At 32.6% G+C, this 26,222-nt stretch overlaps 1 protein-coding gene across 2 annotated transcripts in view; it reads left to right on the top strand.

Moving 5' to 3' along the window:
• Positions 1 to 26,222, top strand: part of TMTC1 (transmembrane O-mannosyltransferase targeting cadherins 1) — a 228,488-nt gene that overhangs the window by 71,589 nt on the left and 130,677 nt on the right. For both annotated transcript variants that reach the window (XM_031938103.1, XM_031938102.1), the window contains exons 6-7: positions 6,409 to 6,490; positions 9,672 to 9,775. In XM_031938103.1, coding sequence (XP_031793963.1) covers positions 6,409 to 6,490; positions 9,672 to 9,775 — 186 coding nt within the window. The remainder of the gene's footprint in view (positions 1 to 6,408; positions 6,491 to 9,671; positions 9,776 to 26,222) is intronic.

Below are 26,222 nucleotides of genomic sequence, written 5' to 3'. Positions count from 1 at the left end.
GCCCAAAATATCTCCTTCTAAAATCAAATCAATCATTGATCCATGCCAAATTATCTCTATCAACTCCAATGGCTTAACAGTTTGTAAAGATTCCAACAGCTTTTCATTCGTTTTTTTCGTGACCTATTTTTATTTAGTGAATTTCTTTCTCTTACTGCTATAGCTAGCATTCTAATACAGTGTCGAATAATAGTAGTGATAAAGGACCTTACTTTACCTCTGATATTAATGAAGCTTCAACTTTATCCCCATTACAGATAATCCTTCCTCTTGTTTTAGATATATACTAATTATTATTTTTAAAAGGCTATATTGATCCCTATGTTTTCTAATGTTTTTGTTAAGAATGGTTGTATTTTGTCAAAGACTTTCTGGATCTATTGCTATAATAAGTTTTTTTTTTTTTTTTTTGGTTTTTCTTCTTGATGAATGATCAGTTATGTTGGTAGTTTTTCTAATATTGAATAATCCCCACATTTCTGATTTGACTCTCATCTGATCAAAATCTATGATCTTAATGATGTGTTCCTGTAACCTCCTTCCTAATATTTTATTTAAAATTTTTGCATCATTTAGGGAAATTGTTCTATCATTTTTCCTCTCTGATTTTGTTCTCTTGCTTTCAGTATCAAAACCATATTTCGTAGAAATCTTTATTTACTTATTTCTTCAAATAGTTTAGATAGCTTTGGGATTAATTGTTTCTTACATATTTGGTAGAATTCACCTGTGAATCCATCTGGTCCTGGGATTTTTTCCTTAGGGGGCTCATTTATGGCTTGTCCAATATTTTTCCTAAAATAAGATTATTTAAGTATTCTATTTCTTCTACTGTTAATTTTGTTTTTTTTATATTTTATATTTTCCATTCATTTGATTTAAATGTCAGTTTTACTTTCATATAAGTGGAAAAAATAGTTCTTTATAATTGCTTTAATTTGATCTTTAATGGTGATACATTCAGCTGCTTAATTTTTGATTCTGGTCAGTTTTCTTTCTTTTCATCAAATTAACCATTGGTTTATTTTATTCATTTTTTTTTCATAAATCTAACTCTAGTTCTATTTATTAGTTCACTTTTTAAAACTTTCAGTTTTATTTATCTTTTTATATGATTTCTGTTTTCATGTTTAATAGGGAATTTTTAATTCATTCTTTTTTAGATTTTTTTAAGTTGCTTGCCCAATTTGTTGATCTACTCTATGTATACATTAAAATAAATAAAATTTCCCCCATGTACTGCTTTGACTGCATTCTACAAACTTTGGAATGTTTTCTTTTTGATGTCATTATTATTTATTAGAATTTTTGATTGTTTCTATGATTTATTCTTTGACCTAATCCTTCTAGCATTAGATTATTTAATTTCCTATTAATTTTTCCTTCATGCTTCCAAAATCCTTAATTTAATGTAATTTTTATTGTATTATCTGAAACTCAAGAATTTTAATATTTCTTTTTTTTTTGCATTTAGCTGTGAGGTTTTTATGGTCAGTTTTTGTGAAGGTATCATATTGTTGTTGTTTGTTCTTCATTCTCAAAAATGATCATGATATCAAGGAGATGATGCTATGACATGCAAGTGAATTGGACTTTTTTTAATTATAGTCTTTTATTGACAAACATATGCATGGGTAATTTTTCAACATTGACCCTTGCAAAAACTTCTGTTGCAAATTTTCCTCTCTTTCCCTCCACCCTCTCCCCTGGATGGCAGGTAGTCCCATACATGTTAAACATGTTAAAGTATATATTTAAATACAATATATGTATACATATTTATACAGTTGTCTTGCTTCACAAGAAAAATCGGATTTAGAAAGAAGGGAAAAATAACCTGGGAAGAAAAACAAAAATGCAAGCAAACAATAAATGAAAGAGTATAAATGTTATGTTGTGGTCCACACTGATTTCCCAGTGTTCTTTTGCTGGGAGTAGCTGGGTTTTTTTTTTATCACTGATTAATTGGAACTGAATTGAATCCTCTCATTGCTGAAGATAGCCATTTCCATCAGAATTGATCCTCATATAGTATTGTTGTTGAAGTGTATGATGATCTCCTGGTTCTGCTCATTTCACTAAGCATCAATTCATGTAAGTTTCTCCAAGTCTTGCTGTATTCATCCTGCTGGTTATTTCTTACAAAACAATAATATTCCATAACTTTCATATACCATAATTTACTCAGCCATTCTCCAACTGATGGGCATCCATTCAATTTCCAGTTTGTAGGCACTACGAAAAGGACTGCCACAAAATTTTTGCACCTACAGGTCCCTTTCTGTTCTTTAATATCTCTTTGGATATAAGCCCAGTAGTGACACTGCTGGATCAAAGGGTATGCACAGTTTGATAACTTTTTGAGCATAGTTCCAAATCGTTCTCCAGAATGGTTGGATCCATTCACAACTCCACCAACAATGCATCAGTGTCCCAGTTTTCCCACATCCCCTCCAACATTCGTCATTATCTTTTCCTATCATCTTAGCCAATCTGAGAGGTGTGTAGTGGTATCTCAGAGTTGTTTTAATTTGCATTTCTCTGATTAATAATGACTTGGAACATCTTTTCATATGGCTAGAAATAGTTTCAATTTCTTCATCTGAAAATTGCCTGTTCGTATCCTTTGACTATTTATCAATTGAACAATGGCTTAGTTTCTTATAAATTAGAGTCAATTCTCTATATATTTTGGAAATGAGGCCTTTATCAGAACCTTTAACTGTGAAGATGTTTTCCCAGTTTGTTGCTTCCCTCCTAATCTTGTTTGCATTAGTTTTGCTTGTACAAAAGCTTTTTAATTTGATGCAATCAAAATTTTCTATTTTGTGTTTAATAATGGTCTCTATTTCATCTTTGGTCACAAATTTCTTCCTCTTCCACAGGTCTGAGAGATAAACTATCCTATGTTCCTCTAATTTATTTATAATCTCATTCTTTATGCCTAAATCATGCACCCATTTTGATCTTATTTTGGTATGCGGTGTTAAGTGTGGGTCCATGCCTAATTTCTCCCATACTAATTTCCAGTTATCCCAGAAGTTTTTGTCAAATAATGCAATTCTAATTTTTAAGGAATTATTTTCTTCAGAGAGCTTTTCTACTTCTTTTTCCATTTTCCAATTATTTAAAAGGAGTTTTTTATTCTTATAGTGCATTTTCGTACTTCTTTTACCATTTGGCCTATTCTGGTTTTTAAGGTGTTAATTTTCTTCAGTATTTTTTTACCAGGCTATTAATTCTCTTTTCATTTATTTTCTTAATTTTTCCTCTATCAGTCTTAATTCATAATTTAACTTGTCCTGTTGGGCTTTTGTCCATTGCACACATGCACACTCACAGTTTTGTTTTTTCTTTGAGGACTTGTTTTTATGGTACAGATTTTTTTTTGGCTCATTTTCCAGTTTTATTTCTTGATTTTGAACTTTATACTGCTGTTGTGAGTCTTTTTACTGAAAGCTCCCAAAGCTGTTGCTATCTATGACTTTCACATTCACCTCTAAGACTCACTTCCACTGTTACCATTGCCTGATCTCTGTGATTATCCCCTCTACTTTTCTATTCCTAACTTCTCTTGAACTGGAAAAATATTTCAACTTGATCTTTTTTCTTCCAGTATTTAGTTAAATTATAATAAATTTGTTCAGAGAGGAATATTGAGAGATTTTTGGTTGGGTTGCAGTCTCTACCATTTTGACTCTGCCTCCTTCTCTGATCTTTTATTTTTTCAAATGAATTATTTTATTTTATGAAATTGATAATTTGATTTTGTATAGCTTTAAAAGTGTAAGTCAATTTTAGGAGTAGTGCTTTTTTTTTTTTTATTGGCATAGTTGAGCCATGAGTGTTTCAATTTATTTAATTTTTTTTTTACTTTATATAAGAAATATAGAAATATATTTCCCATAAATCAATTAAATGTATTTATTTTATATAATTAATTTGTAATTTTATCCATTCAGGTCCTTAGTGTGCTTCGATCAATCATTTTGAAGTTATTTAGAATGGGATTTTTTTCTCTATTGTTACTTCTTAGATTTTATTATTATTAGATAGAATTGCATTTGATTTTTATCTGATAAAAGTTCTGATACGGCATTTTCTTTCTGTTTTTGAAACTAATTCGTGAAGTATGGATACTAATAGATTTTATTATTGGTTGACTATATTTTTTCATTTATGTGTAAGCTCAGATTTATAGAACAGGTCATTCTGGGCTTTATCATAGGCTCCATTACTCTTAGGAACATATCATTTAAGAACATTTTGTGTTTTTTGGTGAGTAAGGTAGTTTTATATTACTATTTTTTGTTGTTGTTTCTTTTTTTTGGTACTTGAAGGTCTTTCTCTTGCTCATGTAGAATTTGTTGTTTATGAAGTGAATGGCTCATAATTCTCATTTCTCCTTTGAATCATTCAGGAATGGCATATTGTGATTCCATGTTCTTCTCAAATGAAGTGGGGAATGATGCTGAGTGAAACTAAGCTAAGTTTTGCTTAATAGAGGTGTTTTTTCCTTTACTTTTTTTTTTTTTTTTTTGATAACCTGGTATTCTAGGACATGATTGAAGCTATTTTATTTTTCTTTAGTAATTTCTGAAGTGGAAAAATTTGAGAGATTGTAAGCTTTGGAGAAAATGTCTTATTGGTCATGTGATCTAGTTTATTGCACTTTTGGGGGCAGGCGTTTATAGCTTGTGACAAATAATTTGTGCTTTAAAACTCAACACTTTAAGAACACAATAGGACAAATAGTAAAAGAGGCACAAAAGTTCACTAAAGAGAACTTCTAGAAAAGCAGAATTGGTCAAATGAAAAAAGAGATAAAAATTCACAGAAGAAAAGAATTCCTTAAAAAGCAGAATTGGCCAGTGGAAAAAGAGGTAGAAAATTTTATCAAACAAAATAATTACTTAAAAATCAGAATGCAAGAAGTGGAAGTAATAACTCAATGAGCTATCAAGAAATAATTTATTTATTGTACTTTTGGGGGCATGCGTTTATATCCATAGCTTGTGACAAATACTTTGTGCTTTAAAAATGCTTATTGAATTGAATTGTAGGTCTCAGCAATAAAAAGTAATACATAATAAGCAATAAATTCATAGTTCAAACTACAATTTAGGGAAATGAAAAAAGTTTCTCAGTTGAGGTGGTCAGAGTAAATTTTATCAAAGAAGTAAGATTTGTGCTGATATGAAATAATGATAAAATATTCTAGATAGGAAAATATGAACAAATTATAGTGATATGAAATATGTTTAGGATTGACTAATATGTGAGATATAAGAGGTGTGGATCCTGGGAGAGGCAGTATTGGCCAGGTTGGGGCTATGAGGACAAGGGAAGAATCAGTTGGCATCTCCAGCCTAGTTTCCCTCCATGGTGCTAAGGAATAGGCTGAGAAATCCCAGTTCTAATACTCCAGTTCCTCAGCAAAATATAGGGAAGAGAATAAGAAAAAGGGTGGAGAGGAAAAATAGGTACCTGGTATCGTAGTGAACTGGTTCCACCATTCTGGAAAACAATTTGAAACTGTCTTCTATAAAACCATTTGCCCAAGCAATATGACTAATATGTTTGTATATCAAAAGAAATAAAAGGAAAAGAAAGAGGATCTATATGTACAGAAATATTTATAGCCATTCTTTTTGTTGTGGCAAAGAATAGGAAATTGAGAAGATGCTCTTCAGTTGGGGAATGGCTGAGCAAGCATATGATTATGATGGAATAGTATTGTGCTATAAGAAATCACAAGGAGGGGTGATTTCAGGGAAAATAAACATGTAAGATGTGTAGGAACTGATGCAAAGTGAATCAAAAAGAATTGGGAGATCATTGTGCATAGTAACATTAATGTTATATAATAATCAATTATGAAAGACTTGACTGCTTTGATCAATACAGTGATCCAATACAATTTCAAAGGACTCATGCTGAAAATATTTCTCCTGAGAGAGAACTAATGAACTCTGAGTGAAAATAAAGTGTATTATTGTTATGTTTTTATTTTTCTTGCTTTCCTTGAAATATGGCTAGTATAGAAATGTTTTGAATTGTTTTGTATGTATAATTGATATATTGCTTGCCTTCTCTGTGAGTAAGGGAGGAGATGAGAGATATGCATGAAGATTAAGTTCCATCAGATGTATTAGGGTAGGAGCTGGCAGTGGTTGGTGAGATCAGGCATTTCCTAACAGGGCACTTCTGGGGCCATCCAGAAGAGTAGGGCACTGTTGAAATAGGCAAACCATAAACTGAGTAAAAGGAAAAAGGAAACTCCGGGCATCCCGTAGTACATAATAAGCTAGTGTCAAAAGATCACATGAGCATTGTTTACAACATAGGGATATTCGTGATGAAGAGCATTTATCCCAGAAAATATCCTTTTTTTCCCTCCTGTTTTAGGTACCTGACTACAAACAGCAAGCAGAATTTCCTATATGCTACAAAGCCATTTTTAAAAAGAGCTACTTTGGTCATAAGCTATGTAAGTAAAGACATATTTTTGAGTTCTCTAACCAAAAATATCTTCTATACAATTTTGTTCAGAGATTGTATCAATGTTATTCAACAAAATTAATCATAGAAATTAAAAAATAAAAGTGGTTACAAACAAAACACCTTAAAAATTCTATATAAGAATATGTCTTCAATTAGTATACAAGGATGACTCTTTTACTCAAAAATAGAGAATATGTTCTGCAAGCAAAGGATCATTTAATTATCCAGAAAAGAATACTATAAAAATTGAATGGAATACATCTGTAGGCAGATTTGAAGAATAGTCTGTGCAAAACTGGAGATTAAAAAAAAAATTCAGCATAGACTATATTAGTTACAAGATACCATATACCATAAGATTTAGGAAACATTTTTTTTTCTGGGAGTTCCTAGATTGAACAATGTATCTTATATTAATTCATTGATAACAGCAGTTTGAAAATAGTAATTAGTCCCTTCTTAATGTATACACTTTTTTCATAGTCTTTTAAATTTTATTGCTGTTCCTTTTTATTTCATATATTAAAATCCTTCCCTTTCCCATTTTTTCAGTAAAAAGAACATTTTAAAAGTTTTCCCCTGAGGAGCAGGTAGTTGGCATAGGGAGTAGAATAGAGCAGTAGTCCTAGAATTAGGAGTTCAAATCTAGTCTCAGATACTAACAGTGTTGACTCTGGGCAAGTCATTTAATCCTGATTGCCTCAAAAAAAATGTTCCCCTTGCTAATTATGCGGTTTATATATACTATTAAATGAGATTTAAATCTTTAAAGACAATCTAAAAATTTGCTAAACACCCGACATTTGCCAATTCACCCTAAAGTTTAGAATCTTCATGGTTTTATACTGTATAGAAAATTTGATATACCCACTCTGCAATTTCTGAAATGCTTTTTAATTTTGCTGTAAATTCCTCATTTTATTTTAAAATTTAGATTTGCTTTTATAAAATACATCTATGTTTGCCTTAAAAATCAAAGTACTGCCATTGACTTTTGTTTCACAAACATAGGAAAATAGAAACTAGAAGATATAATTGCATGGACTTTCATAAAACAAAACTCATTAGAATGAAATGTTTCTCTGACCTGTGTAAAATTCATACTAACAACCTTAGTTTAATTCTAGAACATAAGCTAAAAATCTAAATCTAAAAAAAAAGATCATCTAAAATCTAAAAAGATAAAAAGGAATACTTTCTTACCTTTTATCGTAAGAAAAAAATCACTGTTATTTGCTTTAGAACAAATAAATATTGAAAACGTTGAGATTCAGGAGCTAACAGGTTTGATATAGATATTTTAAAATGTTTGTTATATTTATGCAGTTCAATAAGGAAAAATTTATTAAGTGTCTACTGACTTCTAGGTCCCAGAGAGCTTATAATGTGATAGTGACATAGAGTCAGGTACATTTCGTACTTGGAAGAACTTTCTTACACAAATCACAGGGCAGTTCTTTATAGTAGGCAGTTCTTCCAGAGATGACTACCCCAAAGTCAATTGACTTTGTTGACCTGATCCATTAGAAGTATAGCTGATGAGCTCCCATCAATATATTTAGAGACTATATTACATGATTAATTCAAAGCAAAGACATTAGTGAAATGACATAAGAAAGGTCACAATAAAGCACATTCCTTATAAATCTGGGGTATATAATAATCTTGCACAAATAATTCATCATTGGGAGGGGTTGTATGCATCATGGGGAAATTCATGCCTCTGATAATATCTGGTCACTAAAGTCTTGTAATATTATTATTGTATTGTTGCCACTGTTCACTTTTTATAGTCTTCATTGGACAATATCCAATATTCCAAAAATATTGTTTTTGCCAAATGTTGCTTTTCGAGTCACAGACAGTTTCCACCAAAACCTGCTGTGCCAGACATATAGGCTCTACTGACTGGTATTCCCTTGAATGTATATCCACTAATTTGGGTTGTACTCTTTTGGCTCTCTGCTATGTGCTGCCAACTTCCCATTAGACCTATGTCTGTGGAGCTTCTCTGCTCTCATGTCTGGTTTCAGCTGAAATCTTTGGCTACAATTTTTTCTTTTCATGGAGAATGGACTTTGCCAATCTTTTAGTTAATAAAATGAAGGCTTTTAAAAATAACTGTTACTCTATCTTTAGTCCTAAGAATATTAACAACCCTTCCCTGGGGGTGAGGGACCCTTCTTGCTCTTTTTCTTCACATAGGGGTCCGGCCCATCTGTTCCTTTCCAGAGTCTTGGTTAACAGGCTTTTCATTTTTAGCAGGACTCGGCCTATTATACCAAGATGATAAGGACACAGTTAATATCTTGATATTAATATTAATATCTTTTCTTTGGATTGAACTTTTAAGTTATAATCTTGAACTTTATGTGTTTCTTAATTCAACTTTCTGATAAACATTTCACATATTAAAAAAAATTAATCCCTAAAGATTGGACTGTCATATAATTAAGGACAATTTACTGTCAAATAACTCTAGGGTTATTTGTCTTTTCAACTCCATATCCCTTATGCTTCCCCATCTAGAGGAATGGACCAAGAAAGGCATAATGACAAAGAAAAACTCAGAGGACAAAATCATTGCCTCTTCTCTCTGCCCAATTGCTTGCATTTATTTTTAAATGCACAAATAATTATGATATGACAGAATATGACAAATGTCATGAAGAGAACCAAATTAACTGTTATGAACAAAGAGGATGGGAGAAGGAAGTAATATTTATACTGGGCCTTAAATGGAGACACACTTTATAGTAGGCAGATATGAGGAAGGAGTGTGTTCTAAGCATGACAGTTAGTCTGTGAAAATGTACCAAAACAAGAGAAAGCAGAATGAGATTAGGTGGTGAATAGTAATCCAAATTAGTCACAATTTTGAATAGCATATTGTGGGGAAAGTTATCTGAAATCACTTTGAAAAAGATAAATTGGATACAGATAGTGGAAGACACTGAGTACTGTTTTTCTTTGGTTCTTGTGGCTACATTCTATACTGCTTTTCTTCCCTTCCCTTTGCGCTTTTAAACTCATTTTCAACAATTGGACTTTTAAAGTGCTTTTTTCTAAGAGTAAAACTTAAAAATGTGTATTTGTACAGCATTTGAAGTACTTTGAAGAAAGATGGTTAAGGGGCCTAATGCAATCAAATTTCTTTCTTCCCAAAGGTGATTGTGACTTTATGTTTTCGTATGTGGATAATGGGAGGATCCATGCCATTGTTCTCGGAGCAAGATAATCCGGCTTCTTTTTCACCTTACATTCTTACAAGGTACAGTGGAATTAACTAAAGAATCCAAACTCATATATTCCACTTTCCTAAGTTTTACTTTCAGAATTGTGGGATGATCACTTGCTGTCTTGAACTTAAATAAACTATTGATTTTCTCTCTAAATAATGACTCCATTAGCCAATGAAGAAAAGAACATGCATTAGAATGGAAATTTATTTTAGTAAATGATGAAAGAAAAGCAGCATTGTCATCATATAATAAAACAAATCTGAAACATTAAATTTTTAAAATCTGGCTCTGATTTCCTCATCACTGAGTTTACAAGCATTTATTAATTGCTTACTATGAGTCAGAACTATACTAAGGTTTCTGAATTAAAAAAAAAAGAGAAATAGTCATAGAGGGCAGCCAATAAAAATGTCAGTCAGAATGTAGGCTTTCTAATGCAAATAATAGTAGGAGGCCAGGGTAAGTGGATCATATACTACATAGAAGGAAGTAAAATATAAGAAACCTGGAAATAGAGAAATGGGTCAGGTTATCAAGGACTTTAAAATTCAAATATAGGATTTTTTGTTTGATCCTAAAAGTAATAGGTTACTGGTATTTATTGAATTAGGGAAGTGACAGCTTTAGGAAGATCACTTTGATAGCTAAATGTAGGATAGATTGAAATGACAGTAATAGCAAAGTTGGGAAGAAGAGGGGAGAGCTGGGAAAAGATAGTGAATTTATTTTGGATATGTTGACTTTAGTTTGTATTTATGATATATAAGATCTTATATATTCTAGATATCCAAAAGGTAGTTGGAGGTTCAAGACTAGAGGTTAGAAAGGAGGTTAGGGCTAGATAAATAGGATGTGAGAGTTATGTGCTTAGAGGTATTATTTGAATCTGTGCGAGCTAATAGAGTGAGAAGAGAAAGAGAACCCAGGACAGAAACTCGAGGATACCCATGTTAATAGATATGACCTGAATGAAAATCTAGTAAAGGAAATATTATTCAGATATGTAGGAGGAAAACCAGGAAAGAACAGTGTTGCCACATCTTAGAAAAATGAATTATCAAGGAGAAGAGAGTAACTGACAGTTCCAAAGCTGTTGAGAGACCAAAAAAGATAAGACTTTGAGATAAGGTAATTAGATTTGGCAATTGGATTATTGGTAACTTTGGAAACAACAGTTTCATTTGAATGATGAGGTTAGAAGTTAGACTGTCCAGTTAAAATAATAAGACTGAAAGTTGAGTCCCTGATGGTAGATGGCCCTCTCAAGGAGTTTAGTTATAAAAGAGAGGAGTCGGGTGTTATTTTTTTATTTCCCTATCTATTTTGTGATATTCTTATTATAACAATTAGATTTTGACTACTCAATCCACAGATAATTATTAAATTTCTACAATATTCCAATTACACTAATTGGAATATTGTAGAAATTTAATAATAGTATAGTATACTATACTCTATGTAGTATAGTGACAAAAGCTCTCAAAGAAACTTTCTTAAGGATTCTAGTCAGAAGAAGAGGAATTTACAAAGATAAATAAGGTAAATAGGGAAAATAAAATTAGGTGAGAGCTTTTTTTTTTCCTGAGTCAATTGCGGTTAAGTGACTTGCCTAGGGTCACACAGGTAGGAAGTGTTACATGTCTGAGGTCAAATTTGAACTCAGGTCCTCCTGACTTCAGCGTTGGTGCTCTATCCACTGCACCACCTAGCTGCCCCTGAGAGCTTTTTAAATATGGGAAAGAAGAAGGGGGTAGACTGAATTAAAAAAAAAAAAAACACTACTAAGAGAAGGGGGGAAGATAGGAGATAAGGTAGAAAGTGGGGTGGGGGTAAAAAGCACAGGACTAAGAACAGGGTAGAAAGAGAACAAAAGTATATACAGGGCAGAAAATGGAATGGAGGGAAATACAGAGCTGGTAATCATAACTGAATTTGAATGGAATGAACTTTCCTATAAAATGGAAGCAAATAGCAGAGTGGATTAAAAAAACAGAACTGTACAACATGTTTACAAGAAACACATTTGACACATACAGAATAAAGGTAAAAAGCTGGAACAGAATTTATTATGCTTTAGCTGAAGTAAAAAAAGCAGGAGTAGCAATTCTGATCTTAGATAAAGCAAAAGTAAAAATAGATCTTATTAAAGAGATAAGGAGCGAAAGTACATGTTGATAAAGGATATCATAAATAATAAAGTATTAATGATACTAAATGTGTATATACCAAATGGTAGAGCAGGCAGATTCCTAGAGAAGATTTTTAAACCAGTTACAGAAGAAATAGCAGAATTATTCTAGTGGGGGACCTCAACTTTTCCCTCTCAGAATCAGACAAATTAAGCATAAAAAAAAATAACAAAGAAACTAGGGAGGTTAATAGGTTCCTAAAAAACCTATATATGATAGCTCTCTGCAGAAAATTGAATAAGGACAGAAAGGAGTATGCCATTTTCTCAGCAGTATATGGCACCTACATAAAAATTGACCATATATTAGGGCATAAAAATCCCACAATCAGATGTAGAAAAGCAGAAATAGTAAATGCTTTCTTTTCAGACCACAATTCAACAAAAATTATATTCAATGAAGAGCCAAGGAAACATAGAGTAAAAACCAATTGGAAATTAAATAATCTAATTCTAAAGAATGAGTGGGTCAAACAACAAATCACAGAAACAATCCATAATTTCATTCAAGAGAATGACAATAATGAGACAACATACCAAAGTTTATGGGGTGCAGCCAAAGCATTTCTTAGAGGAAATTTTATGTCTCTAAATAGTTACATGAATAAAATAGAGAAACAGGAGATCAATAAATTAGTCATGCAACTAAAAAAGCTAGGAAAATATCAAATTAAAAACTCCAATTAAATACCAAATTAGAAATTCTGAAACTCAAAGGATAGATTAACAAAATAGAAACTAAGAAAACTGTTGAACTAATAAACAAAATTAAGAATTGGTTTTATGTCAATTTGATCAAAAAAAGGAAAGGAAAAAACCAAATCGCTAGAATCAAAAATGAAAAGGATAAACTTATCACCAATGAAAAAGAAATTAAAGCAATAATTAGGAGCTAATTTGCCCAATATATGGTAGCAAGTCTGACAATCTAACTGAAGTGGATGAATATTTACAAATTTATAAATTGCCTAGATTAATAGAAGAGGAAATAAATTACTTAAATAATCCCATTTTAGAAGAAGAAATTGACCAAATCATTAATGAACTTCCTAAGAAAAAATCTCCAGGAACAGATGGATTCACAAGTGAATTCTACCAAACATTTAAAGAACAATTAATTCCAGTATTATGTAAACTATTTGGAAAAATAGGTAAAGAAGGAGTACTGCCAAATTTCTACTATAACACAAAATTGGCATTGATACCTAAACCAGGAAGAGCCAAAACAGAGAAAGAAAATTACAGACCAATCTCCTTAATGAATATTGATGCAAAAAAAAATTTAAATAAAATATTAGCAAAGAGAATATAGCAACTTATCAGCAAGATAATATACTATGACCAAGTAGGATTTTTTCCAGGAATGCAGGGCTGGCTCAGTAGCAGGAAAACTATTAGCATAATCAACCATATCAGTAACAACCAACAGAAATCATATGATAATCTCAATAGATGCAGAAAAAGCTTTTGACAAAATATAAAACTCATTGGATAAAGGGAGCATTCCTTAAAATATTAAACAGTATCTACCTAAAATCTACAGCAAATATTAATTGTAATGAAGCGAAGCTGGATGCATACCATAAAATCAGGGGTTGAAACAAGAATGCACATTATTACCACTATTATCCAATATTGTACTAGAAATATTGGCTTTAGAATAAGAAAAGAAAAAAAATTAAAGGAATTAGAATAGGCAATGAGGAAATAAAATTATCACTCATTGCAGATGATATGATGATATATTTAAGAATCCTAGAAAATCATCCAAGAACATATTGGAAACAATTATCAGCTTTAGCAAAGTTGCAGGATATAAAATAAACCCACACAAATCATTAAATCATCAGTATTCCCATATATTACTCACAAATTCCATCAGGAAGAGATAGAGAAATTCTATTTAAAATTATTGTAGACAAAATAAAATATTTGGGAGTCTATCTACCAAGACAAACTCAAGAACAAAATTACAAAACATTTCCCGCACAAATAACTTCAACTCTAAACAATTGGAAAAATATCAATTGCATATGGGTAGACCGAACTAATATAATAAAAATGATAGTTCTGCCTAAATTGGTCTTCTTTTCCAGGGCCATACCAATCGAACTACCAAAACATTATTTTATAGAAGTAGAAAAAATAATAACAAAATTCATCTGAAAGAACAAAAGGTAATATCAAGAGAATTAATTAAAGAAATACAAAGGATTTTGGCTTAGCAGTACCAAACTTGAAATTTTTTTATAAAACAGCAGTCATCAAAACCATTTGGTACTAGCTAAGAAATAGAGTGGTGGATCAGTGGAATAGATTAAATACACATGACACAATAATCAAGGTCTATAGCAATCTAGTATTTGATATACCCCCGAACTCCAGCTTCTGGAATAAGAACTCAGTAGGAAAACTGGAAAATAATGTCAGAAACTTGGCATAGACTTATAAAGTATGGGCTAGCTCCTTGGAGGGCCTCAGGATAAGGCAGAGTCAGGATAAATCAAAGTCCTTGGTCTTTAGGGGGAGAAGTGAAGGAGGCAGGCAAGCTGCCATGCGGCTTGCCAAAGATATATCTTGGATTCTGGAGTTCGGAGTCTTCAGCCTCTCTCATCCTCGTCCTGCTGCCAAGTGACCCTGATTTCTTTCCCTCAGCCCTCCAATTCTTGTCTACAATTAACTTACCACCACACATACAGGAAGCACCAGTGGTGAGGAGAGCCATCATCTAAATATATGCTTATAGAGCCATTATCTTACATCGAATAGCTAATTATCCTTAAGTGCTCTATTGTGTGATTCAAGCACACCTTTTTCAGAGTTTCAGCCCTCTACATCTCCCACTTTCTTTTGTTTTAGAACACAGCTGCTCATGCCCTGCTTGACTTCTCAGGGAGGTGAGAATCCCAAAAAGATGATCATGCCCTCCCTGATTCTCAGGAAAGGGGGTGAAAACACCAAAAAGGAGGTGATCACCCCCAACTTTTCAGGAAGGGATGTGAAAACACTAAATAGGAGATGATCACGCCCTTCCTGACTTCTCAGGAAAAGAGATGAAAAACATCAAAGGGAAGTGGGGAGTCAAGCCAGATATTAGTTAGCGGGTTTCTGGACTGAAGGGTCTTACTAGAAACAGGTATACACAAATCCATCAGCATGGGAGGTATTACACAAGCACATAGCAATAAATATGGTGCAGGCTCAATGTGGTGTAACAAACATGAATTGTACAGGCAAGTAGTGATATAACAAACAATATGAATCAACATGGTATTGTAAAAGATTTCCAGAAGTCCTAGAAGGAGGGTATGTAATTAACAATCACACATACACCTCCTTCAGCAGCCAAGAGATAGCCCAAAAACAATAATATTGTCCATTACTTTATGTGTCAGGGAATCCAATGATCCCTGCAAGTTTTTGAAGTCCGGTAACAGTCTCATTATATATTAGGGAATCTAATGATTGCTGCAGGTTTTGAAATCCTGAAACAGTCTCATCATGTGTCAGGGAATTCAATGATTCCTGCAGATTTTAAAGTCCTGCAAGTGTCTCATCATATGTCAGGGTGTGATGACCGCGTTAGCACCCTGGATACTTTAGAATCAGCCGGAGTCAGGATCAGCAAAAGTTCTTGATCTTTATTCTTTGTGGACGTGAACGGAATAGAACCAATAGAACATTAGGGTTACAGTGTTCCCACATCCCTGCCAACCTTTATCATTTATCTTTTCTATCATATTACTAAACTGGTAAATGTGAAATGGCACCTTAGAGTTATTTTAATTTGCATTTCTCTAATCAGTAGTGATTTAGAACATTTTGTTTCTATGACTAAAGATATTTTTGATTTCTTTGTCTGAAAATCCTTTGACCAGGGGAATGACTTGTATTGTTATAAATTTGACTTCCTTCTCTATCTAGTTAGGAGATAAAGCATTTATCAGAAAGTTACTCTAAAATTTTCCTCTTTGCCAAGTTTTTTACTTTCCTTCCAATCTTGGATGCATTTGAGTTAGTTTGTGCACAAACTTTTAAATTTAATGTATTCAATATTATACATTTTACATTCTGCAGTACTCTTATCTCTTGTTTGGTAATAAATTCTTCCTTTACCCATATATTTTACAGGTAAACTATTCCGCACTCCCTTAATTTGCTTATGGTCTTACCCTTTATGTTGAAATATCATATACTTACTTTGATCTTAGCTTAGTATATGGTGTGAGATGTTTTTCTACACCTAGTTTCTGTCAAAGTGCCTTTTGGGTTTTCTAGCAGTTTTCTTCAAATAGTAAGTTGTCATCCCCAAAATCTGGTTAGTTTTTTCACTCTAGAATTTGTTTTCAGGCATTATTTTACATTTATTTGGAGGAGAATTTGGTAGAAAGTGGTTCAGTTTTTCTTTACTCTGTTAACTTGGCTTCAAAGCCCAACACAATTGAAAATAGATTCTGCATGTCTTTGTGGGAGATTGTTCCTCAAACTTTGAGAGGATTTTTTTTTTTTACATTCACTGTTTTTACTATAATACCATAGTAAGTACTCTTTTTAGAATTTATTTTTTTATTTTTTCCCTCATTTTATTTGAAGAAACAGAATAAGCAAAAAGAAAAACAAAAAAACCCCACAAAAGAGAACATTATCATGTGCCCCCAAGAGAACATCAGGGAGTATTCTAAATATATGACAATACCAATACACACACGCATATATAAGTAGAAGAAATTATATTCATGAGTATCAATCTTTACTTCCTTGTAAATTGTTCTTTTGTTCTCTACTGTGCACCTTATTTACTGTATTCTTTTTTCTCCCTTTCATTTCTTACACTACCCCCAAGCAGGCTATAGTTAAGAAAAAATATATTTATGTATACATATGTAGATATATGTATACACATCTATATACACACATATAGATACACATATCTCCTTTTCATCCCCCCCTCCTTCAAGCAAGCTACAATTAAGAAAAGATATATTTATGTATATATACGTAGATACATATTTACATACATACACTCACAGACATAAATATCCCAGATGCACACTTGTCTTTCCTATCCCTGCTGACTCTTTCATTAAATTCTGCTCTATAATTTGGTTTACTATTACTTGACTTTCCCTTACCTAGGGATCCCTCCTTCTTTTCTTCCCTCATCCTTTACTTCCCCATCCACTTATCCCTACCCCCTGATTTCTAGATTTTGGAGGATATTAAACCATTTATGGTTTATATGTAGTGTTATCTATTGAACCCATTACAATGTGAGTTGGTTTTCAGAACTACGAGCCCTCCTTCCTTCTCTTATGCCTCTGTGTCTATTCTTCCTTTACACCTCATTTGTATAACCTCATTGCTAATTTTACCTTTACTTAGACAAATTTTCTTTTGAGTTTACCCCTTTTTATATAAATCTTAAACATAAAGTATGCATTTCCCATGTAAAAAACATGAACAATTTGTCCATATTTAAAGAGTTTGTCCATGTCCATTCAATTCTTTAAAATGCTCTTTGATATTGGCTCTTACATGTTAAATTTTCTGTTAAATTTGGGTTTGGTTAATAGCAAGTCCTGAAAACTGCAAGTACATTGAATGTCTGTTTTTCTTCATTGAAAATTATAGGTAATTTTGCTGGATATTATATTTTTGGCCACAGACCTACTTCTTTTGCTTGAATATAGATATGATTTTAAGGCCAGCCGTCTTTTATTTTAGCTGCTGATAAGTCTTATACAATTCTAATTGTAACTCCATCATATTTGAATTATTTTTTTCCTGTTTCTTGCAAAATTTTCTCTTTGATCTGAAGGTTTTGAAATTTGGCAGTGATATTCTCACATGTTTTCCACAAAGGATCTCTTTTAAATTGGTGATCAGTGGTTTTTTTTTTTTTTTTTCTACTTTCTCCTGATGTTATATCACTCTAGGACAATTTTCTAGGATTATTTCCTGCATTATTGTGTCTTTTTGGTCACAACTTTCTAGTAGTTCAATTATTCTTATATTTTCTCTCTTTGATCTGTTCTCTAGACCTGTTTTTTTTTTCTTATGAGATGTTTCATATTCTGTTCTATTTTCTCATTCTATATAATCTTTTTTTTTTAATCTTATAGCTTCATTGGCTTCCCTTTGCCTGATTCTAATTTTTAAAGAGTTATTTCATCTTTGAGACTCTCTACCTCTTTTTCTAATTGGTTAACCTTTTTTCATAATCTTCTTTTTCTTGAATGGTTTTAATTTTTTTTCTTCAGTTTTCCCTCAATATCTCTCATTTGATTTTTGAATTCTTTTTTGAGTTCTATAAATTCTTTCTAGGCAAGAGCCATTTCACATTACTCTTTGAGGTAGAAGTTTTTTGTTTTTTTTTAAACTTAATAAAGTATTCTTTTCTGAAGATGAATCCTAGTCTTCCCTGTTTCCATAATATGTTTCAATGGTGGGGAGGGTTTCCTTCTTTTTTGCTGGTTTACTTCTTTTTTTTTTTTTTTTTAATAAGAGGTATTAGTGTAAACACCTCTAATTGTGAGATATGGGTATGTGTGGGGGATTGATACCTCAAGCTTCCCTTCAGCTCTCCCCTCTGACCAGGAAGCCCAAACCAAGAGCTCCACCCCCTTGCAAGTGCTTATCGCCTGCAGTGCTCCTGCCTCACTGCTTCTGCATTCACTAGGTGCTGGTTTCTTCTCACTCAGGGTAGTGTCTCAGCAGCACAGCTGGTCCCAGAGTTCTCACTCAGCTCCCAAGTCAAATAATCTAAGAAGTGAAAATGTTTGTGCTTTCTTCTGGGGCTCCAGCCAAACCTAGCTAGCCTGAGGAGTTCCCACTTGATGTTTCTGGGGAGCTAACTCAGAGGTGTTGGCATTTCAGAAAGGTTAAATCTGGCCCAGAGTCTTTCTTCAATTCTTGCCCAGCTGTGTCAGGAGGTCCCCTGTTCTGCCCCAAATCTTTTTAGTTTTTCACCAGTCTTGAGGCACAAATTTATTCTCTTTGTGGGGGAAAACAGGAGAGCTTGAAATTTTCTAACTTACTCCACCATCTTCCCAGAATCCTCCCCGTAAAACTTCTAATTAAATTTTTTTTATAGTTGCAAAGAATTGGAAACAAAATACTTGCCCTTTGATTGGAGAATAGCTGGAAGCCTTTCATAATATGTGATTTGAGCATCTCCAAACTTATTGCTGTTTCACAACTTTACCTATCATTTGTGGATATAGTGGATAAAGAGGTAGATGTGATTTCAATTGAGTCTTCAATAACTTACTAGCTGTGTGGTCTTTGTCAAGTCACTTAACCTCTGCTTAAGTTTTCTTACTGGTAATAAGTAATAAAAGGTAATAAGAGTACTGACCTTTTAGGGTTACTGTGAGGAAAAAATTAATAATATTTGTGTACATTGTCTTGACCATAATGTGTACTATCTAAATGTTATTGTCACGATCATAATTGTTGTTGTTATTTATAAGGCAGCCAGGTGATAAGTATAGTGGTTAAAGTGCTGGTCCTGAAGCCAGGAAAAAGCATCTTTGTGAATTCAGATCTGGCCTCAGGCACTGTGTGACCTTGGGCAATCTCTTAATCTTATTTGCCTCAGTTTCCTCACTTATAAAATGATTTGGGCAAGGAATTGGCAAACCATTCCAGATCTTTGCTATAAAAACCCCAAATAAAGTCACAAAGAGTCAAGTACTCCTGAAAAATGGCTGAACAACATACTTTTCTACTTTAACTGAGCAGTCCAAGCTCAATACAGGATGTCATGATATTATAATGAAAAGAATTTGGGACTTTGTGTTTCATACCCACAGTCCTTCATCCCTGCACAGAAAGAATCCTCTGAGATCTCTTCTAATCAAGGCCAAACTTGGTCATTATTATTTCAGAAGAGCTTAATTTCAATTGTTTTGTTGTTATTTCCAATTGTGCTAATAGATTGTATGTATGTATGTATGTGTATGTATTTTCTGGCTCTGCTTATATACTTTATGTCAGTTTATATAACTTAATGTGTATTTATCATGTTAATTATTCAATTATCAAACACGTATCAACTATTTACTTTGTGCTAGGCAGTTTGCTAAGCTTTAACGATACAAAGGGGAAAAAGTCCATCATTTCTTGCAGCACAGTAATAGTCTTTTACATTCGCATATTCAAAGTTGGCTTAGCCATGCCTCAGTGGATGGGCATCTACTTTATTTCCAGTTCTTTGCTACTACAAAGGTTACTGTTTTTAGATATTTTTGAAGGATATAGATGTCTTTTATTTTTATCATTCATCTCCTTCAATTTTATGCCTACCAGTGGACTCTGAGTCACAAGATATGTCCACTTCAGTCACTTTTTTTTTTTTTAAACATAATTCCAAATTCTTTCCCAGAATGATAAAATCAGTTCATGGCCTCATCAAAAATACCTTAATGTATCTATATTTCTATAATCCTTCCAATGTTGATCATCCAAACTCAAGTCACTTTTGTTGATTTACTGGATATGAGGTAAAACCTCAGAGTTGTTTTGTTTTTCATTTTTCTTTTTACTAGTGATTCAGAGAATTCCCTCGTGTGATTGTGTGTGTGTGTGTGGGAGTTATTTTGAAGATTAAATGATGTAATGTTTTCTGAAAACCTTAATGCACTACCCAAATGCCAGTCATTGCTATTGTTGTTATTATTGTACTGAACACCATCTTTGGGGTCAAAGAACATTATAACTGGTTCTGCTGCTTTCTGTCTGTGTGACTATGGCTAAGTCTTAAGAGTTACAATTTTCTCTTCTATGTGTAACAGCCTTAGCAATTGATGGCATAGATCTTGGGTATAATCTGATTGAATAAGTACAGTTCTGGAGATAGATGTACTAGTTCCAAAACGCTCTTTAGAAACAAAGTAGAAAGGTTGCCCATTATCACCATTGCTACTCAATATCGTATTAGAAATATTGATTTCAGCAATAAGAGAAGAAAAAAAATGAGTAGATAATGAGGAAACAAAAAACTATCATTCTTTGCAAATGATATCATGGTATACTTAGAGGATCTTAGTGAGTCAACTAAAAAATTACTAGAAACAATTAACAACTTTAGCTAAGTCACAGGATATAAAAGAAATTCATTAACATATTAATATAATTAATATAATAAAATAAAATTAATCATTGGAATTTCTATATGTTATCAGCAAAGACAAGCAGCAAGAGTTAGAAAGAAAAATCTCATTTACAATAATTGTAGGTAATATAAAATAATTTGGGAGTCTAACTGCCAAGACAAATCTCCGAACTATATGAACACAATTAGAAAATGCTTTTCACAGAAATTAAGTCTGAGCTATACAATTGGAACAATATCAAGTGATCATGGGTTATAATGTCTGAGCTAGCTTTCTGGAGGACCTCTGGATGAGCCTTGGTCTTTAGGTAGCATAGTGATGAAGGCAGGAGAGCCACCATCAGGCTGATCAAAAATGGAGTCTGGAGTCTTCTCTTGTGTTTGTGTCTGAGACTCTCCGTTCCCAGTCCTCTTATCCCTTAAATACCTCAGTATGATTACATCACTACAGCAACTGAGCATGTGCCAACTGTACCAAGTATATGCAAATTAAGTGATTACATCATTATATCACATTAAGTATATGTTTAACTAGAGAATCATTATCCCATCAATCACACTGAGTAAGCGCTTAACTATAAGCATCCTGCTGTGCTTGATTCAAGTATACCTTTCCAGAGTTCTGGCCCTCAGCAATGGGTAGGCCAAATTAATATAATAAAAACAAGAGTTCTGCCAAAGTTATTTTTACTTATTTAATGCTATACCAATCAAACTGCCAAGAAAAATTTCATCTGGAACAACAAAAGGCCAATAATTTCAAGGGAATTAATAAAAAAAAAAAATGCAAAGAAAGGTGGTCTAGCTGTACCAGATCTAAAATTATGTCCTAAAGCAGTGTTCAATAAAACCATTTGGACTTTGGACAGAAAATGCCATCTGCATGCAGAAAAAGAACTAAGGAGACTTGAATGTAAATCACTACATGATATGTGTGCTTCTTTTTCTCTGTATTTTTATCTCTCTCCTGGTTTTTTTCCCATTTGCTCTGATTTTTCTCTCTCAATATGATTCATAAAGCAATGTGTATTAAAGCTAAATAAAAACAAAGTTCAAAAAATAAAATATAAGAAAAAATAAAACCATTTGGTACTGCCTAAGAAGCAGACTAGTGGGTCAGTGGATCAGACACAATAGTTAATGACTGTAGTAACGTAGTATTCAATAAACCCAGAGTCTTCAGCTTCTGCAATAAGAACTCAGTATTTGATAAAAATTGCTGGGGAAACTGGAAAATAGCATTGCAGAAACTAGGCACTGACTAACAGCTAACAGGCTATACCAATATAAGGTCAAAATGGGTTCATGATCTAGAGATAAAGCATAAAACTATAAGAAAATAGGAGAATAAGGGATAGTCTACCTTTCAGATTGGTGGAAAAAAGAGGAATTTATGGCCAAAGAACTACAGAACATTATGAAGTGCAAAATGGATGATTTTGATTATTTTAAAAAAAAGTTTTTGTACAAACAAAACCAATGAAGCCAAGATTAGAAGGGAAGCAGAAAGCAGGGGAAAAAATTATAGCCAATGTTTCTGATAAAGGCCTCATTTCTGAATTATATAGAGAATTGACTCAAATTTATAATAGTGCAAGCGATTCCTCAGTTGATAAATGGTCAAAAGATATGAATAGACCATTTTCAAATGAAGAAATTAAAACCATTTCTAGTGTTCCACTAGAACACTAAAAAGTGTTCCAAATCACTTCACACCTTTCAGATTAGCTAAGATGAAAGGAAAAGATACTGATAAATGTTGGAGAGGATGTGAGAAAACTGGGCTACTAATGCATTGTTGGTGGAATTGTAAAATGATCCAGCCATTCCTCAAGAGCAATTTGGAACTGTGCTCAAAGGCTAAGAAATTGTGCATATTCTTTGATTCAGCAGTTGTCTCTACTAGGTTTATTTTCTAAAGAGACCATAAAAGAGGGAAAAGGACTTACATGTGCAAAATTGTTTGTAGCAGTCCTTTTTGTAGTTGCAGGGAATTGAGGGGATGCCCATCAGTTGGGAAATGGGTTAGTATATAAATGTAATACAATAATATTTTTTAAAAATTAATTTATTTACAAAGCATATACGTGGGTAATTTTTCCAACATTGACCCTTGCAAAACCTTTTGTTTGAATTTTTCCCCTCCTTGCCCCCACTCCCTCCTGTAGCTGACAGGTAGTCCAATGCATGTTAAATATGTTGAAATACATATTAAATTCAATATATGTATACATATTTATATAGTTATCTTGCTGTACAAAAAAAATCAGATGAAGAAGGAAGGAAAAGAAAAACTGAGAAAGAAAACAAAATGCAAGCAAATAACAACAGAGAGAGTGAGAATGTTACGTTGTGTTCCACACTTTGTTCTCACAGTTCTCTCTCTGGGTGTATATGGCTCTCTTCATCACTGAATTAGTGGAACTGGTTTGAATCCTCTCATTGTTGAAGAGAGCTACATCCATCAGAATTGATTGTCTTGTTGTTGTCGTGTATAATGTTCTCCTGGTTCTGCTCATTTCACTTAGCATCAGTTCGTGTAGGCCTCTCCAAGACTCTCTGAAATCATCCTGCTGGTTGTTTCTTATAGAATGGAATATTATTGTTGTATAAGAAACAATCAGCCAGATGATTTTAGAAAAGGCTTGAAAGACTTACATGAACTGATGCTGAGTGAAATGAGTAGAACCAAGAAAACATTGTATACAGTAACAGTAAGATTATGTAATGATAAATTATGATGGACTTGGTTTTATTCAACAATGCTGTCATTTAAGGCAATTCCAATAGACTTGGGATAGAAAATGCTATCTACATGAATGTAGAATGAAGCATAATAAACTTTTTTTTTGTATTTTTCTTTCCAGTGTTTTTTCCCCTTTGATCTTATTTTAACTTGCACAATATGACAAATATAAAAATACGCTTTAAAAAATTGCACATATTTAACCTATATCTGATTTCTTTCTGTCTTGGGGGGAGGGAAGGAAGGGAAGGAGAAAAATTTGGAATATACAGTTTTATGAAAATAAATGTTGAAAAATATCTTTGCGTGTATTTCAAAAAATAAAAATACCATTCAAAAAAGAAGGTAGAGAATGTAGAAACTACAGAAATGCTAACCTAGTATGGTGTACAACATCCTCCTGGGGATTATTTTTCCTTTCCTTGATGCTAGGGTACTTTTATAATAGTACTTAATATATTGCCAGGAGTTTTCAGCACACTTACTAAGAGCTGGCTTGGCCAGCTTTTATGTCAAGAAATCCTTTGAAATGTCATTCATTTGTTGTTCTTGCTATTTTCTAGATTCTTAGCAATACATATTTATCTCTATTTTCCAAACAGATTGATCTTCCTAAAACAGTAATCTAGTTCCTTTTATACTTTGTTAAATGAGGACCCAGAAGTGGGCCAATATAATTATTCTGTAGAGTAGATGCAACATTCATCCAGATGTCCATAGCCTCTTGCTGTTTTTTGGCCTGGAAGTTTAAGAACCAACTCATGGGCTTGTTTTTGACTAAATGTGGAACAGTTATTAAGAGAACTGAATTTGAATATGTTTGGAATAGAAATAGATTACTAAATGTGAAGGAATAGCATGCAAGTATAGTTCTTCAGAGCCATTTTTACATTGAGTATGTGAGGAGAGGAGATTCTAGGGTCAGTCAAAAGATGGTCAACTTGTGGCTTGCAAGGCTGGTAACCTTGCAAAGATTAGTTTTAGTTAATCCTGCAAAAGTTTAAAGGCAGGTGATAATATTGTTAATGGAAAGATAATTATTACAAAAGACTAGACTTGAAAGGGACTCATAAAATTTCAGATGTCACTATAAGGCTTCCTTCATTATTGATAAGGAAAGATGTGCAATCTCTGAAACGGGACTAATATGCTAGAGATATAGCAACAATTCAATTCAGTTTAATTTAGTGTCTTTGGGGTAAGGCAGAATTTGTATTCCCTATGCATATACAAAACCCTGCACATAATAGGTACTTAATAAATGTTTGGTGAATGCTGAATAAATTCAACATTTATTAAATACTTAGTTATAAAATCTTTGTCCTTGACAGCATCATAATAGAAATATATGAAATGGCCAAAGGTAAGAATCATAGCTCCCCTCATCCTACTTTTTTTTGAGATAAAGCCTGATGTAAAACAAGTAAATTCTATATTTTTGCTCAGCATAATCTGTTTTACTACTAGTCTCTTTATGTTTTTAGGACAAGAAATACCTTCAACTGTTTTTATTTCTTAGCTTAGAGAATGTTTATCTTCAAAGAAAAAAATTAAATCTGGAGAGCTTTGATTTTTAAGTATTCTTATTTTTAAAAGGTGTTTTAAAGAAGAATATAATTATTATTTAATTGAAAGAGGTCATTCTATCATAATCTTACTTTCCATTTTGAATTTACATATTCCTGTAATTTTTCATTATTACTTTCCAGTTGGAAATGAAACAACTATATATTCTTTTTAAAAAAAATTTGAAAAACTTTGAATTCCAAATTCTTTTCCTGTTGAGAAGGCAAACTATAAGATATCCAATATGCTTGTGAAGTCATGCAAAACATATTTCTATAATTAGCCATATTGAAAAAGAAAAAGAAGGGAAGAAGTAAGGAAAAGAAGAAAATGAGTTCTTCAGTCTGCACTCAGAGTTGATCAGCTCTTTTTCTAGAAGAAGTTGGAGTTCTTTGTAATTTTCTTGGATTATTGTATTGATTAGAGTAGATAAGTCTTTTACAGTTGCAATTAATATATATACTAATATAGTATATTACATTTTGCTGAAAAAGCATTTTTGTGATTCTCTTTTTAGCAAAATTTTTGGGAGAAATTTTGTAAATTAATTTTTTGCTTTAAAAAGTCAAAACAAAACAATTAGGACCTGGGGGAGTAGGGATTTTAAACCAAAGGAATAAATTGATCCAAAAGATCTTGGATCAATCTTGGAGTGGTTCCCCATCACTTCTGTGGCATTGTGGGTTGTCATGGCCTTGATTAGTCAAAGTTTTTTGTTTTTATGGTATTGTTATTGTATAAATTGTTCTTCTGGATCTGCTCAATTCCCTCTTCATCAGTTCAGTTGATTCAATTCTCAATTCTGGGAAACTTTTCAATTTCCCTTTCATCATATCTTATGGAATAATAGTATTCCATTAT

The sequence above is a fragment of the Sarcophilus harrisii genome, chromosome 5 (genome assembly GCF_902635505.1).
Source record: "Sarcophilus harrisii chromosome 5, mSarHar1.11, whole genome shotgun sequence".
NCBI classification, from domain to species: domain Eukaryota; kingdom Metazoa; phylum Chordata; class Mammalia; order Dasyuromorphia; family Dasyuridae; genus Sarcophilus; species Sarcophilus harrisii.
The sequence above is the reverse complement of the archived record's forward strand: the minus strand, read 5'-3'. Positions and strand labels throughout refer to the sequence as shown.